General features: G+C 40.5%; 1 protein-coding gene across 2 annotated transcripts in view; it reads right to left on the bottom strand.

The window, feature by feature from the left end:
- The window catches only part of hdhd2 (haloacid dehalogenase-like hydrolase domain containing 2), a 40,098-nt gene that overhangs the window by 4,731 nt on the left and 19,499 nt on the right, over positions 1-15,868 (bottom strand). For both annotated transcript variants that reach the window (XM_020528821.2, XM_020528819.2), the window contains 4 exons: positions 13,364-13,484; positions 11,087-11,295; positions 8,364-8,448; positions 4,612-4,828 (listed from right to left, as the gene is read on the bottom strand). In XM_020528821.2, the coding sequence (XP_020384410.1) occupies positions 4,612-4,828; positions 8,364-8,448; positions 11,087-11,295; positions 13,364-13,464 (612 nt within the window). In that variant the 5' untranslated portion in view covers positions 13,465-13,484. The remainder of the gene's footprint in view (positions 1-4,611; positions 4,829-8,363; positions 8,449-11,086; positions 11,296-13,363; positions 13,485-15,868) is intronic.

Genomic DNA, 15,868 nt, shown 5'->3' on the forward strand with positions numbered 1-15,868 from the left:
GGGGGGGGGGGGGGGGGGGGGGGGGGGGGGGGGGGGGGGGGGGGGAAATGGGTAGGAGAGATGGTGATAGGTGGATGTAGATAGGGGGTTATTGTGATTGGTCTGTGGATAGGGGAGTAGGAAGATGGACAGGTCAGGTCAGGAGGGGGAGGGGTGGACATGGGATAAGACTGGGGGTGGAGGGATTTTGAAGCTGGTGGTCAATGTTAAGGTCATTGGGCTGTAAGCTTCCAAGGTGAAATTTCAGGTGTTATTCCTCCAGTTTACATTTGGCCTCACTCTGACAGTGGGGGAGGCCATGGATGGACATGGATGTAGCGGGAGGGGGAATTAAAATGGATGGCAACTGGAAGGTTGGGTTGGTTGTTGGGTGTTGGGTGCTGTATATCTCCCAGGAACTGTAAAAGATTTCCTCAACAGTAGATAAATAAGAGGATGTTTAAAAGAAGGGTAGGATTAATTAGAGATGGAAAACAAAATCTTCTGAAGGACAAAGGATGCTAAATGAAAACTTGGCCTATTTCCACGGAAGCATATTGCATTATGGTAATGAAAAAATGGATGAAGTAGCTGCCAAGTGCAGAAATCATGGAAGTCAAAATGAAAGATGCACCAGGCCCTGATCATTTACATTCTAGAATGTTGAATGAAGTATGAAATGAATAGCAGAAACTTTAACTATAATCTTTCAACCATTACTAAATATGGAAATTGTGCCATAGGATGGGAGTGCTACCAATGTTTAAGAAATGATAAACAAATTATGCATAGACCAGTCAGCTCAACGTCAGTAACAGGTAATCTTCCCAAGGCCGTAAGAGAGAAAATTAATCTCCATGTCTAAGTGAATATTCATTAAGAGCAAGAGTTAGTGTTGTGTCAAAGGCAAGAATTCAAGATGATTTTTGTGAGCAAACTACGGTACATTGATATAAAACATATGTTCATGGCATTTTATTTAAGTTGCTGAATAGTAAGCTTGTTTATAATATGAAGTACATGCCAAAATGGAATACAAAAAGATGTTTAGAAAGGTACCCAAAGTACAGACAAATGTAGTTAGTAGTTAATGATAGTGTTTTGTTTAAAACAGATATAAATAATCATCATATATATATTTCACATTGGTGCTTAAAACCAATTTTGAATATTTCACGTCAAACACAGTAAAAGGTGGAGGTGGAGGATGGTGGAAGACAAGAGAACTGATAGGGAGTAGGGGGTACTGGAATGAGGAGAGGCTTGAGGAAGAGCAATATAATAGGAAAGTGGAAGGTCAGGCAATGCAAGTTGAAGTGGAGAGGGACGGCAAGTGAAAGTGGAGTGGGGGGGACAACAGAGTGGAAGAGGGAGGGAAAACAGAAGGAAGAAAAGTAGAGGTGTGTGAGGAGGCTGAAAAAGAAGGGAAAGAGAATGGAGGGAGAGCAAAAGGAGGAGAAATACTGAGAAAGGAAAATTTACATCACTGCCTTAAGTTTTTCATGAATTCCAGGACTCAAACTATATTTTAAAAAGAAAAAATACATTCCCTTCAGTCTGTGATTTTAAATTTATATTTTCAGGTTACCACCTCAATGGACTTTAATTTCAAATTACTTGATCAAAACTTTCAGAATTTCGGATGGCTATATAGGCTGTCTTAACCTTTACTCCAATAAGCACATAACATACCTTCAGCCTCTTAGAAATACAATCCCAATTGATATTTTCTGCAACTTATCAGTTGTTTTAACCTCCTATTCATCGACAAAATTGGACACACTCCTCCACCATTGACCCAATCAATAGTTTATTCAACTCTTTGGCTTACATCTTGTATGCCTCGTATTTCAAAATCTGAGATCTTGTTTCCTTGTCAAGATCGACATAAATTGAGATTCATATGGGCAGACATTTTAAATCTTTTAAATTGCTGACTACCCAATACTGCTGTCCACACCAACCCGCCAAAAAGCATTTCACCCAGACCTAACCACGATCCTATCCCTGTAACCTGCATTTCCCGGCTAATCCACCTAGACTGCACATCTTTGGACTGTGGGAGGAAACCCACGCAGACATGGGGAGAATATGCAAACTCCATACAACTAGTTGCCTGAGAGTGGAATCAAACCTGGGTCCCTGGCTCTGTGAGGCAGCAGTGCTAACCACTGAGCCTCCGTGCCGCTCCAATCTATTTATTTCAGTGAATCTTCAAAATATCTTGAATGGTGTATTTGAAGATGATTTTGCACTAGTGAGCAGACAATCTGAAACTAATGGTTAGGGTGAAGCTAGAAATTCCACGAAAGCAAAAACAATCACAAGACTATAAGACATAGGAGCAGAAGTAAGCTATTCAGTTCATCGAATCAACTGTAACCCAATGAGATCGCAGCTGATCTGATAATCCTCAACTCCACTTTCCTGCCTTCCAGCCATAACCCTTGATTCTCTTACTAATGAATAAATATATTCAAGGCTGAGATAGATTTTATGACCCAGCCTTGATAGCCTTCTGCAGTAAAGAATTACACAGAAGAAATTACTCCTCATCTGTTTCAAATGTGTGGCACCTTATTCTGAGATTATGCCTGCTGGTCCTAGATTCTCCCACTGGGGGAAATCAACAATTCCAAATCTATCCTGTCAAGTCCCCAGAGAATCTTATATGCTTCAATAAGGTCACCTCTTATTCTTCTACATTTCAACAAGTACAAGCCCAAACTACTCAAAAACAGAAATTCTCTTCTGAAGAAGGGTCAGTGGACCTGAAACTCTGATTTCTTTCCACAGATGCTGCCAGACCTGCTGAGCTTTTCCAGCAATTTCTGTTTTTGTTTCTGATTTGCAACATCTGCAGTTCTTTGTTTTTTTTTGTTTAATGGCCAAATTACTCAACATCTCCTCATTAGGTAGTCCCTCCATTCCTGTTACCAGCCTTGTGAACCGTCTCTGGACTGCCTCCAATGTCGGTACATCTTTTCTTAGACAAGGGGCTCAAAAATGTTCACACCGTTCCAGCAGTGGTCTGACTAGCGTATTGTATAATTTTAGTAAAACTTCCTTACATTTATATTTCATTCCCTTTGAAATAAATATCCAGCATTCCATTTGCTTTCCCTATACCCTTTTAAACTTGGATGCTGGCTTTTTTGACATTCATGGACAAGGACTCCTAAATCCCTCTTCTGGGAATGGTGGGGAGGGGGTGGGGTGGGCGTGCGGTGGATTGGTGGCGAGCACCCCTGCTTCACAGCAGCAGAGACCTGGGTTTGACTCCACATTCTCCCAGTGTCTGTATGGGTTTCCTCCAGCTGCTCCAGTTTCCTCCCACAATCCAAAGATTTGCAGGTTAGGTGGATTAGCCATACTAAATTGCCCATAGTGTCCAGGGATGTGCAGGCTAGGAAGATTAGCCATGGGGAATCCAGGATGATAGGGTAGGGGGTGGGTCTGGGTGGTATGCTCTTTAAAGGGTCGGTGCAGACTCAGCAGGCCAAATGGGCTGTTTCCATGCTGTAGGGATTCTATAATTCTTTGTTCTGTAGCTTTCGCATGCAGTCTTTCTCCAATTTAAATATTTCACAGCTCCTCTATTTAAAACTTGATGCAAAACCAATAAGAAGTGTGTTTTAAGGGTTATCACAGTATTGAGTACTAGCGTGGAAGTGTCTTTCCTGTTACCTATGAGAGATAGTTATTGTAAACTATTTTTTCTACCATTTGTTTGACTTTTATCAAAAAGCAAATTCCACACAGTAATTTATATAAAGCCTTAGCAACAGACAGAGCTCTGCAGCAGGCGACGGAACATCTCTTATACGTGATAAACTAAAACCTGTGTCAGGGATTCTCTGTTGGACCACAGGGCTCACTGCATTTATTATAGACAAGAAAAGAAGCATTCCCAATTTAACAGAATAGTGGCTGAACCTGAGGAAAGCAGTGAGTGTAAAATCCTTAAAAATTCACCAATTCATTCTAAAAAGACAGACCACAGCAATCCCAACATCACTGTAAAAAGGTATCCATAAAACAAACTGTAACAGCTATAGTCACAAGTAATCGAAATGAAAAAAAAACCCAATGAATCAGACCAAGTACTGTGACACTTCCCTTAGAAACCTCCACCCCAAGTACCACTCAATTTTGGAGAACTGATGCAGGTGTAATAATGAGTAATATTCTTTCTGAATCTAGGGTCAAAACAGACTTCCAGGAAATATTACCCTTTATCTGACCAGGGCATGGCTGTCCATATTCAATGTTAAAGGTGTTCCATTTCTTTCCCATTAAGAATACTGCAAGAACACAAAGAATTGCCAAAAGATGTGAAACAAGCAGAAGTTCTACTGTGTTATAGGAGTGACCAACTGACCAACTCTTAACAGGCTATGGTATAAATTTATTCTGAAACTGAAAGTACCAAAGGATTCTAACCTCCAGTGGAAACAAACCAATAAGAGGGCAATATTAACAGTACATTAGATATGCCATTGGTCCCTACTGTTCCCTTTTAAGACTAAAGGAGTCCAAATAGGAGGCGAGATAAAGCCAAACATTAAATAAAAGAATAGGAAAGGAAGGGGTGAAAGACAGGCAAGTTTAGTTGACAAGTTCAGTACATACATCACCAATCATAACCGCCTCTTCTGGTTGGCATCCAATGCTTCGGAGAGCCTCAACGAAGAATGGTTTCTCTGGCTTTCCTACTACTGTGGCCTTGACATCTGTTGCATATTCCAGCCCAGTAATAAAAGGTCCTGGTCCAAGTGATAAGCCATCCAGTTTTTTGTAGTACCTTGCCTTATGTATAGCAATTAGTGGGGCACCATCTAAAATTAACCTAGGTGAAAGACCGGATGGGAGAAGACAGACAGAGATGAAGTTTATATGATGAGTAATTATGTATAGACAAAAAAAAAGCCACAAAATGTTTCTCTTTTCCCCTTGTCCTTTTCTGTAAATATAATTCTATGGCTTTAGTACTTTGCCAAGGTTGTTTTCCCTTGTGTGAACCCACAGAATATTTCAACATGCTATTAAAAATGCTGAGTGGAAGACGACCAAGTCTGGCCCTCTCCTCATTAAGATACTCTGCATAATACATTAAGGTGTATCTGCAAAATAATTATTGCTCTCTACAACCAAGAATCAATACTTTCCCCTTCCCTTTTCAACAACACAAGTATAAGGAAGCAACCAATTCATTTAAACACATTTATGATAGCACTCTTAATACAGTATATTAAAACATTCCAAAGTGATTCACAGAAAGGTGAGAAAATTAGAGAAGTGGAGTGGTTTACAGTAGTAATTCCAGAACTTAGGTCCAATTGTTAGGTTACCAATTTAAGACAGAATTAAAATTACTCTTAAAATGTATTTTTCCAAAAACTCAAAACCTTCTTTAATCTCCTTCTTCCTATAAAGCCAACTCCATTAAACAAACTGCATTCAGCCTAGCCTTTAAAAACACTAAGTTACTGGTCAGCAGCAACACTGGTATGTTACTTTGTTCACATAAGCACATAAAACAGTCGTCTTTCTGTTAGATCTGTTATGAAAGTACCAATATTCATCTTTCACCCGAAAATAATTATCACTATCACATTGCTGTTTGTGGAAACAATTGGCTGCTGTGTTTTCTGCATATTGACAGTGACTGTACTTGTGATTTAAGTACTCCATTGCTGTAATACACTTTGGGACTTCCATAGTCCAGAAAAGTGGTATATAGATGCAAGTCTTCCTTTCTATTCCAATTTTTTATCCTTTTCCAGATTGACTGTCCCAGTACTGAAATAAGTTCACATCCAAGGTGTTTCATCACCGGCTTCTTTCAAATGCAGATTGTAAGTGCAAAACAGTTTACTATTTTTCATGGGACAGAAATCAGAGTTGATGTTTTGGGTCCAATGACCCTTACTCAGAACTGGGAGAGTGTTGGAGGTGGGCGAAAGGATCTATGGGACAGGGAGAGAACTCCTGTCCAAAGAAATGGGCACTGAGGCAAACAAAGAAGAGTTCAACGTTATGTTGTGCCCGAAATTCATTAAGGTGGGGATGCAGAGGGATAAAACTGAGACTTGAGTGCAGAACATTCAGCATTGGACAGCAGAACGTCAGGAGGGACAGTAAATACACAACAGGAAGTGGGGTTGGGGGGAGGGGATGAAGTCAGAGGGGAGGGGAGGGAAGGTTCTGGAGGGGTGTGGGTGTCTGAGTTATTGTAACTTGTGCGCCTTCATGTCTGGAAGGAAAAGAAAAGAAAAGTTTCTTACTAGCACACTGAAGGAGACAGAGGATGAAGTGGAACTAGGAAGTGGTGCAGTTCTGAGCCAGCATGATGCAATGCTGTTGGAGGGCGAGCTCGAGAATGTGCATTTGGCGAAGGGTAACACTGAATGTAGATCTCAGGATGCAGTGAGAACAGGTGTCTGTGGAACACTGATCATCACAAGATACCTTTGCTCCTGGGTGGATGCAAAGCACGAAGGATGAAACTTAAATTGTGGAGAGAAATCAGAGTTAATATTTTGGGTCCGGTGACCCTTTCTTTGAAAGGCAGATCTTTTGGTTACTATTTTTCATCCTGATTTCATAATTTCGGCATTTTCCTTTTTTATTTGGAAGATTTTTTTGGCGTGGTTGGTTAAAGAGCATAAACCCAATTATCTCATGTCTATCTTTGATGTTTAAATATCACTTCTTTACAAGCAGACAAAAAATGCTGTCAACAGCCTTGTCTATTTGGATTTGTTAGGCAAGATATTATATCTGATAAGTTCTGTCTGATTAGCTCTTCCACGTAGTCGAAGGAGTCATGTAGTCAAGACTGTACCAAGGCTAAATTCCACCTACACAGAACCTTGATCTTCAAACTGGATCCCAAACAGTTTAACACAAAAGGTGTAAAATTGTTGAATAGTTCTCAGAAGATTAGACACCTTCATCCTTTGGAGTTGATATCTATCAATTATTGGAGCTCTGAGGTTGTCCAAACCTTCGGCACTTTTTCCATTTTAGAACTCTTGACGTAATCCCTACAATGTGGGAGCAGGCCATTCGACTCATCAAATCCACACTGAACCAAAACAGCATCCCACCCAGACCTACTCCCGATCCTCCCCTATCGCCCTAACCCTGCATTTCCCATGGCTAATCCACCTAACCTGCACATCCCTGGATGCTATGGGCAATTTAGCATAGCCAATCCACCTAACCCGCACATCTTTGGACTGTGGGAGGAAACACTGACTATGATATTAACCTCCAGAGAGGAAGAGGAGATGCATTTTGCAATTTTTAGCTATAGGGATCGTTGGTTGCTAAGGTAGCCAGACCAGGTTGTCTAAAGATAATAGATAAAGAACAAAAAAGCAAAATTGCTTGGAAAACAAAAAGTCATTAAGAATAAAAGAATCAACAATGATATTCACACATCAAATGGGAAAGATGAAAACCCTGCCAAATAAGGAGACATGCTTTGTGGAGACAAGGCAAAGCAAGAGAGAAAATGGCAGATTATATATTAGGATTAGTGGTTGTATATTAGCATCAAATGTGGATTGGATAACAGTCAGAAAACAAAGATTAGGAACAATTCTGTCATTTTTAGATGGCAAGGTGCAACTAACAGAGTGGCTCAAGGATCAGTGCTCAAGCCGCAGCCATTCATAATCTAATAACAATGACTTGGAGAAAGGACTGAACGCAAACATATCGGTTTTCATATTTCTGATGATACAAATCTAGGAAAGGCAGTTAGCAATGAGGAAAAAGCAAAGAGGCTGCAAAAGGATGTACACTAGTTAAGTGATTGGATTGGAAGATGAATTACAGTTACTCACTTTAGTAGGAAGTATAGAAGAACAGCAAGTAAACTATGATCACTTGTTCTTAGAGGTCTTGAGCGGTAGATGCTGAGCAGTTGTTTACCCTGACATCCATCCAATGTTTTTAAAAATAGACTAGGCAATTTTTCTCCTGCCATTATGAGTTTTTCTTAAATTAAAAAATTATTATTATTCAAAGATTGCTTGCCATGAAGATATGCTTATAACTGAAAACCAAGGTAACTCCAGGTCAATTCCAAAAAGTTCCACCCTTTCCCTTTGGAGGCACTGACTTTCTGGGCTATGGTTCCATAGGCTCCAAGAGTCCCTCAGGACCCTCACAGATTCCTCACTTGCAAGCTGAGACAGTGAGTGTCACCAGGCTACTTCCATCCAACATAACAATATTATTTCACTTTCACATATTTTCTAACAAACTTTTCAGTGATGTTATTACACTTTTCCAGAGCAGTTGGGACTTGGGACCCAAGCCTCTTGGCTCAGAGATACAGGCCGCCTCCATTACTTTACTTTTACTCTTACCTGAATGCCTTGTTCAATGTGTTGTAATTAAAGTGCTGAGGAGCTAATCCAACAACCACAGCATTAGGACCACTTGTGTCTATTCCTGAAAAATAAACACTCTGATTAACTTTTTGAACCCTATAGAAAGTGCACTAGGAAAAGACAATTTTTGATTACTTTTTGTTAATTAAAAATAAGTTCTCAAATGTTATTTAATTTTATTTAAAAAGATTCAATTTCCTCCAAATTTCTGGTTGCTTCACCTATTCACATGCAGTTATATAAGCTTTAGTCGTTCTGTCAGCTTCATATCTTGCTCACTCTTGGGTCGGATGCAAACCACCTCATTTCCTTACAATGTTCCAAAGTGCCTCACAACCAAAGAATTTTTAAACACACAGCTGATATTGTTATGGCAGACAAATGTGGCTGTCAATTTGTGCAGAGTTTCACAATCAACAGGATAAATGACCAATTCATCTGTTTCTAGTGGTTTATTTTCTAATAGAAATGCCTTTCAGGGGCACTGGAGTAGCTCCCTGCTGTTCTTCAAATTGTGCCACAGGCTTTTTTCTACCCAACTCAGTGAGCAAAAAGGATCTCAATTTAGTCTAATCTGAAAGAGAGAAGCCTGGCTTTATAAGCTCAATTTTTGTTTTTGAGTAAAATTGAAACCCACAAACATTTGATTCGGAGTCAGGGCTAGCATTCATACCAACTTCATAATAGCTGAGTTTAACTTGAGTTCCAGTTCCAGAATTAAACGGACGAAAATTGATAAGGGTGAAGTGTTGGATAGACTTTTGGTACTTAACGTTGACAAGGCAATGGGACTAGATGAGATACATCCAAGGATGTCGAGGGAAGAGAGTTTGGAAATTGCTGAGGCATGGGGCTTAATCTTTCTGTCTTTCCTAGATGCAAGGAAGGTGCCAGAAGCCTTGAGAACTGCAAACATGACAGCCTTGTTTAGAAAATAGTTGCAAGGATAACCTCAGACAGTCAGGTTAACTTCAGTTGTTGGAAAGCTTCTAGAAACAATCATTTGGGATATAATTAGTAATCAAATGGAAAAAGGTGAGTTGATCAGGAAGAGTCAGCACAAATTTCTAAAGGTGAAATTGTGTTTACTTGACTTGCTGGAGATTTTGAAGAGGTGACAGAAAGGTCATTGAGGGTAATATTATTGATATGGTATGTATGGACTTTCAGAAAGCATTTGATACAGTTTTACACAATAAGTTGGAACAATAGGGACAGTAGCAACATTGTTACAAATTTGCTTCTAATAAGAAAGGGAATTCAGGTCAATGGATATATTTCAGGCTGGACGGTGGCTCAGCGGTTAGCACTGCTGCCTCACAGCGCCAGGGACCCAGGTTCAATTCCAGCCTTGGGCTACTGTCTGTGTGGAGTTTGCACGTTCTCCCACGTCTGTGTAGGTTTCCTCCCGCAGTCCAAAGATGTGCAGGCTAGGTGGATTGGACATGCTAAATTGCCCATAGTGTTCAAGGATGTGTAGGTTAAGTGGGTTATAGGAGGATGGGTCTGGGTGGGATGCTCTGAGAGTCGGTGTGGACTTGTAGGGCCGAAGGCCCTGTTTCCACACTGTAGGGATCCTACGACAAAGGTTTGTAGTAGAGTGCCTCATGGGTCAGTAATGCAATACTTGCTTTTCCTGACATTTTTTAATAACCTAAATCATGGTGTGCAGGGGACAGTTTCAAAGTTTATGGATGTTACAAAACCTGGAAGTATTGAAAACAGAGAGGAGGACAGTGCAAGTCTCAAAAGGACATAGACAAGTTAAGGAAGTTGGCAGATTGGTGGCAGATTAAGTTCAATACAGCTAAGCATGAGGTGATGCATTTTGGTAGGAAGAACATTGACAGACAATATAACCATTCCAAAGGGTACAAGAGCAGTGAGACCTGTGTATTTGTGTATAGCTGATTGAAGGGTTAGGACAGGCAGAGAGAGGGAGCAAGTAATAAAACATACACTATCCTGGGCTTTATTATTAGGTGTAACAGTAAAAGTGCAAGGTGGTGATGCTAAACTTGTCTAAGATGCTTGTTAAACCTCACCTACAGTACTGTGTATAGTTCTAGGTGCTACGTTGTAGGACAGATGTGAATGCATTGGAAAGCATGCAGGAGGGTTTGCAGCAATGAGAAACTTTAGATACAGGAGGATAGACTGGATAGGGCGGGTTTGTTCTTTTTGGAGAGAAGGTGGCTAAGACGAAATTTGATAGAAGTTTTCAAAATCATGAGCAGGATGCAAAGAGGGGAAAAACTGTTCCAATTTCTAAAAGGATCAAAAAAGTGAGTGCACAAATTTAAAGCGCTTTGCAAAAGAAGTAAATGGAACGTGGAAAGAAACATTTTCACACAACAAGTAGTCATAGAGGTCTACAACATGGAGACAGGCCCTTCATCCCAACTTGCCCCTGCTGCCCAGTTTTCACAATTTACACTGGTCCCATTTGCCTGCGTTTGTGGAGGCAGGTTTAATTGATGCATTTAAAAGGGCATGGAATAATTATTTAAAATAGAAACAATATGCAAAGATATGATGCAAAGGCAGCAGAATGGCACCAAGTCATGAGGCTCACTCGGACAGCCAGTACATACATGATGGGCTGAATGGCCTCCTTCTGCAGTGTAATATTTTTGTGATTCTTTGACATGTCTTATCCCTTTGCACATCCCATTCAAAGCCCTTCAGAGTCAGCATACCTTCAAAGTCTTCAAGTGCACTATCATCCACCAAAAGTAACGGCCTGACTTGCTCTTGCTCAACAAGATTTCTGGCTGCTGTCAGGGATGTGAAGATCTCGTCCTCATGGATGTCAAAGTTGAGCTTCTGCAGTCGTTCACACAGTGTTCGTTTACACTCCTTGGTGGTGTTAGTCACAAACTTCACAGCTACAGGGGCACTGCGCAACCTATGCAAGTTATTAATACAGAAGTCAATGCTAACTTCTTTCTCAGCTCATTGTATAAAACCATGATGTGGAGGTGTCGGTGTTGGACTGGGGTGGGCAAGGTCAAAAATCACACAACACCACATTATAGTCCAACAGGTGTCTTCAAACAAACCTGTTGGACTATAACCAGGGTTGTATAATTTTTGACATTGTATAAAACAGCTTCTCTCTTAAAATAAAACATAGCTGCACACACATGGAAGTTACCTTTGAACTGTAATTAGAAACTAAAATCAAAGTTAAACCCAAAAATAAAAAACACCCAACAGTTAGTTCTGACAATTTTTTCAGAAATCAACGTAATCTTAAGATTTCAGTGAACACTTTGTCTAAACAAAGAAATTGTTAACTACAACTATAAAAATTGTTGACACTATGCAAGCTTTATAAATTGAATAGGGGTGCTTAGCAGCAAACAGGAAGGTGCATACAGATTCTGTTCCGCAAATATGCTATTATTAATGCAGGTTTCAGCACATATGTCAGAGTCCAGGCCCCAAACAGACAAGGGCATAGGATGAACTCAGGGTGGGGGACTTCAAAGTTTATCACCAAGAGTAGCTTGGTGACACCATCACAACTTGGCCAACTTGGTTAGCAGAGCACAGAACTGCAAAAGATAAAGCAGGTATATTTGCAACCATCCTCAGCTAGAAGTGCCGTGTGGATGATCCATTTTATTCTCAAATCCCAAACTGGATTTAAAATAATTTGTCTTTTTCAAGAATTCCCTTTGAGATTTTGTTGAAAATTATTTTTTGAGTTTTGGGGACTACTTTTTCATTCTCACTAACTCATTTATTAGCTGATGCTATCATATATCTTCTGTAGTTCTGTTGATACATGAAGTACTTGGACCAGCACAGAAGCAGAATTAAAATCATTCATAAATGCCCTCAATAATTACCAACTCTCCATTAATCTTAAATGCACAACAAGAAAAACATTAACACCATTTAATTTAAATTTGTTCATGATAACAGGCACAAGTTAATACTTATTTTCAAAAAATAACCAACAACCCCTTTTACACATGAAAAACCATCACCCTAAACATTACTTTCACGGGCTGGTGAGGTTGTAGTTAATGAGTTTCATTGTGTGCACACACACAAAGCTGTAACATTTTAATCAGGCAGTTGTTCAGCACCATTCATGACCCCTCAGATATTGAAGCAGTCCCTACTCATATGTAGCAAGAATTGGACAACACCCAGGCTTAGGATAAAAGATGGCAAATTACATTTGCGCTACGTAAGTGCTAGGCAATTTCACTGGAAAATGAACTGGACCAGTGAAATCAAAATTGTGGCTACAAGATCAGGTCACAGACTGGGAATACTGTGGCAAATAACTCATCTCCTAACTCACAAAGTTTGTTGGTTGTCTCCAAGCCACAAGTCAGGAGAACGAAGGAATATTTTTCCCCTAGTCTGGATGATCAGTGTTCCAGCTACACTTCAGAGGCTCATCACCACACAGAACAAAGCAGTACAACTTTTCACAGACCCTTAATCGAAACCTACCGCCTCTACCACATACCATAAGGGCAGCAGATGCATGGGTGCACCTCCACCTTCAAGTTCCCCTTTAAACCACACAGCATCCTGACTTCGGCATCACTGGAACTCCCCTCTCTAACAGCACTGACACTACATGGACAGCAGCAGGTGAAGAAGGCAGCTCACCTACATCTTCTCAAGGGCAATTTGGAATGGCAATAAATAATGTCTAGACAGTGACACCTACATCTCACGATTGTATAAAGAAGTGCATTGGGGCCAATGCCTATTTTAGCACTATGATCCTTCCCTTCATCCGAACCGAAGCCCTACCTTACCAAATTGGGTAACTCTCAAACCAGCTGGCCCTGAGCATGCTGAGTGCTGAATACAGGTCCACACACAGCCATAGTTCTTAAAGGACCCAACACCAAAATAAAAACTCTTAAAAAAATACCAGAATGTGGATCTGGAAGGGAAGGTATGCAATCTTAGGTAATGGAAATAAGTGAGGATGGACTTACTTCTGCAGTGCTTCCTGTGCACCAGATATGGCTGTATCTTCAATATGCAATGTTCCACTGAGATCTATTAGAACAGCCTTTAATGCTCGTCGTGTTGCCATTCTCTATTGACAAGTGTAATCTGACAACATAAAATTGGGAAAAGAAAAACAAAGCACTCAGATTGGCAGAACCAATTTTTATTTGCTCTTAGTATATGGGTAATGTTGAAAAGGCTGCATTTGTTACTTGTCCATGTACTGAAAAATGCGCTACTAGCCCATTCTCTTGAATCACTGTATGGCATTGCACCCATAATTTTGTTAGAAAGGGAATGCTAAAGTTCTGATCCAGGTATGAAGGCATATGCTGATGTTTCTGTTCATCCAGAAGAAAAACAGCACATTACAAACAGATACTCTGTTAGTCATATATAAGCAGGTCAGTTAGTTAAATTGGCTGAACAGCTGGTTTGCAAAGCAATGTGATGTGAACAGGGTGGGTTCAATTACAACACCGGCTGACGTTACCATGAAGGACTCTCCTTCTCGATCTCTCCCCTCACCTGAGGGCGTGGTGACCCTCAGGTTAAAACCACCACCAGTCATCTCTCTCTAACGAGGGAGCAGCTCTATTGCCCTCTGGGACAATGGCGATGTTACCTTTACAGCGGGTCCCTGACTTATAAACACTCATGAATGCTATCCTATTCAGAGGTGCAATTTTTGAAGACCCGACATACGTACATTTCCTGAACTTACGCATAGCTGCTTCACGTTGTCCTCCATTGTGTTGTGACTTGCATACAAATCAACTTGCGAATGGACTCAAGAACAAAACGCATTTGCAGTCCAGGATTGCCTGTACTTCAGTTATATCGGATATATCTCATATAACTGGATGAGTTCAAAAGCTGTACAATGATCTCTTTCTATTTTTCTGTTGTGTTAATCAAATGTCTCATTGTTATTTTGATTTTTTTTCCATTTAGTAAGTCATTTGCATCCTTACTGTGTCTTATCTGTAAATCATTGCTAGCCAAAGGTTTAGATGGGATGAGAGGATGGGGACAATCTGGAAAGTATGAGCAATATTTGTCTTTGTGCCTCAACGATTCACCCCAAGTCCAAATGAAAGACTACTCCATAATTTAGTGTGATATTCCATAGTATAAGAAGAATTAGGAGCAGAGATAGGCCATCTGACCCCTCAAGGCTGCTCCATCACTGAATGAAATCATGGCTGATCTGATTGTGACCTTAACTCGGCTTTCCTACCTACCCCATAACTCTCAACTCCCTTGTAAATCAAAAATTTGATTAAATATGTTAAGAGAATCGAAAGACTAAAGACCCTCTGAGAGAAAAAAAATCTCCTAATCTCTTATCTTAAAGGAAGTCCCTCTGTTTTTAAACCGAGCCTGCTTGTTCTAGACGAGGGGAAATATCCTCTCAGCATCTACCCTGTCAAGACCCTTCAGAATCTTATATGTTTAAATTAACATTCTCCCATTTATCACACTGTGGGCATTGTGGCTGGGCCTTAAACGAATCCTGGAACCAGATGTTAAAGTGCAGTGATTAGGATCGAGGATGTTTCAAAGTATAACAATGTAAGAGGTGCATAATGAAGCAAGACTGTCACTGGAATTTCCAATATTAAAAACAGCATTGATGTCAATTGTCATAAAAACCCATCTGGTCACTAACTCTTTTAGTGAAGGAAATCTGCCATCCTTGCCTAGTATCCACACCTGTTCTGGTCTACATAGGACTGCAAACGCCAGGCAATGCTGACAACTCTTAAATGTTCTCTGAAATGGCCTTGTCAGTTGTGCTAAAGCCACTACAAAATTTAAACCAAGGAACGAAACAGGACAGATCATGTGGCATCAATGTAGATGCCCGAAATCCCAGCCACATTGTATCTGTAAAGTCCTGAAAACCATCTGGATGTTGTGCTAAAATTAGGAGAGCTAATCCATAGACAAGTCAAGCAATGTGACAAACATGGAATCATGCCTTACTGCGTCCCAGACACTGCCATCTCTATCCTTGATTATGTCCTGTCCCACCAGCAGGAGAGATCCACCAGAGGCAGCAGAACAAATGGTAGTGGTGGGGGAGGGGTGTGGAGTTGCTGTGGAAGTCCTCAACATTGAAATTTCGTGGCATCCTACAGTCATCGAGCCATAGAGTTGTACAGCACAGAAATAGACCCTTCGGTCCAACTCATCTGCTCTGACTAGATACTCTAAACTTATATAGTTCCATTGCCAGCATTTGGCCCATATCCCTCTAAACCCTTCTTATTTATGTACCTATCCAAATTCCTTATAAATGTTTTAATTATAGCAAGCATCCACCACCTCCTCTGGCAACTCGCTATATACCCGCTCTGTGTGAAAAAGTTGTCCCTCAGGTCCCTTTAAATCTTTCCCTTCTCAACCTAAACTTATGCCCTCCAGTTTTGGACTCTCCTACCCTGGGAAAAATACCTTGGCTATTCACCGTCTTCATACCTTTC

This window comes from Rhincodon typus, chromosome 1 (genome assembly GCF_021869965.1).
Source record: "Rhincodon typus isolate 14 chromosome 1, sRhiTyp1.1, whole genome shotgun sequence".
NCBI classification, from domain to species: Eukaryota; Metazoa; Chordata; class Chondrichthyes; order Orectolobiformes; family Rhincodontidae; genus Rhincodon; species Rhincodon typus.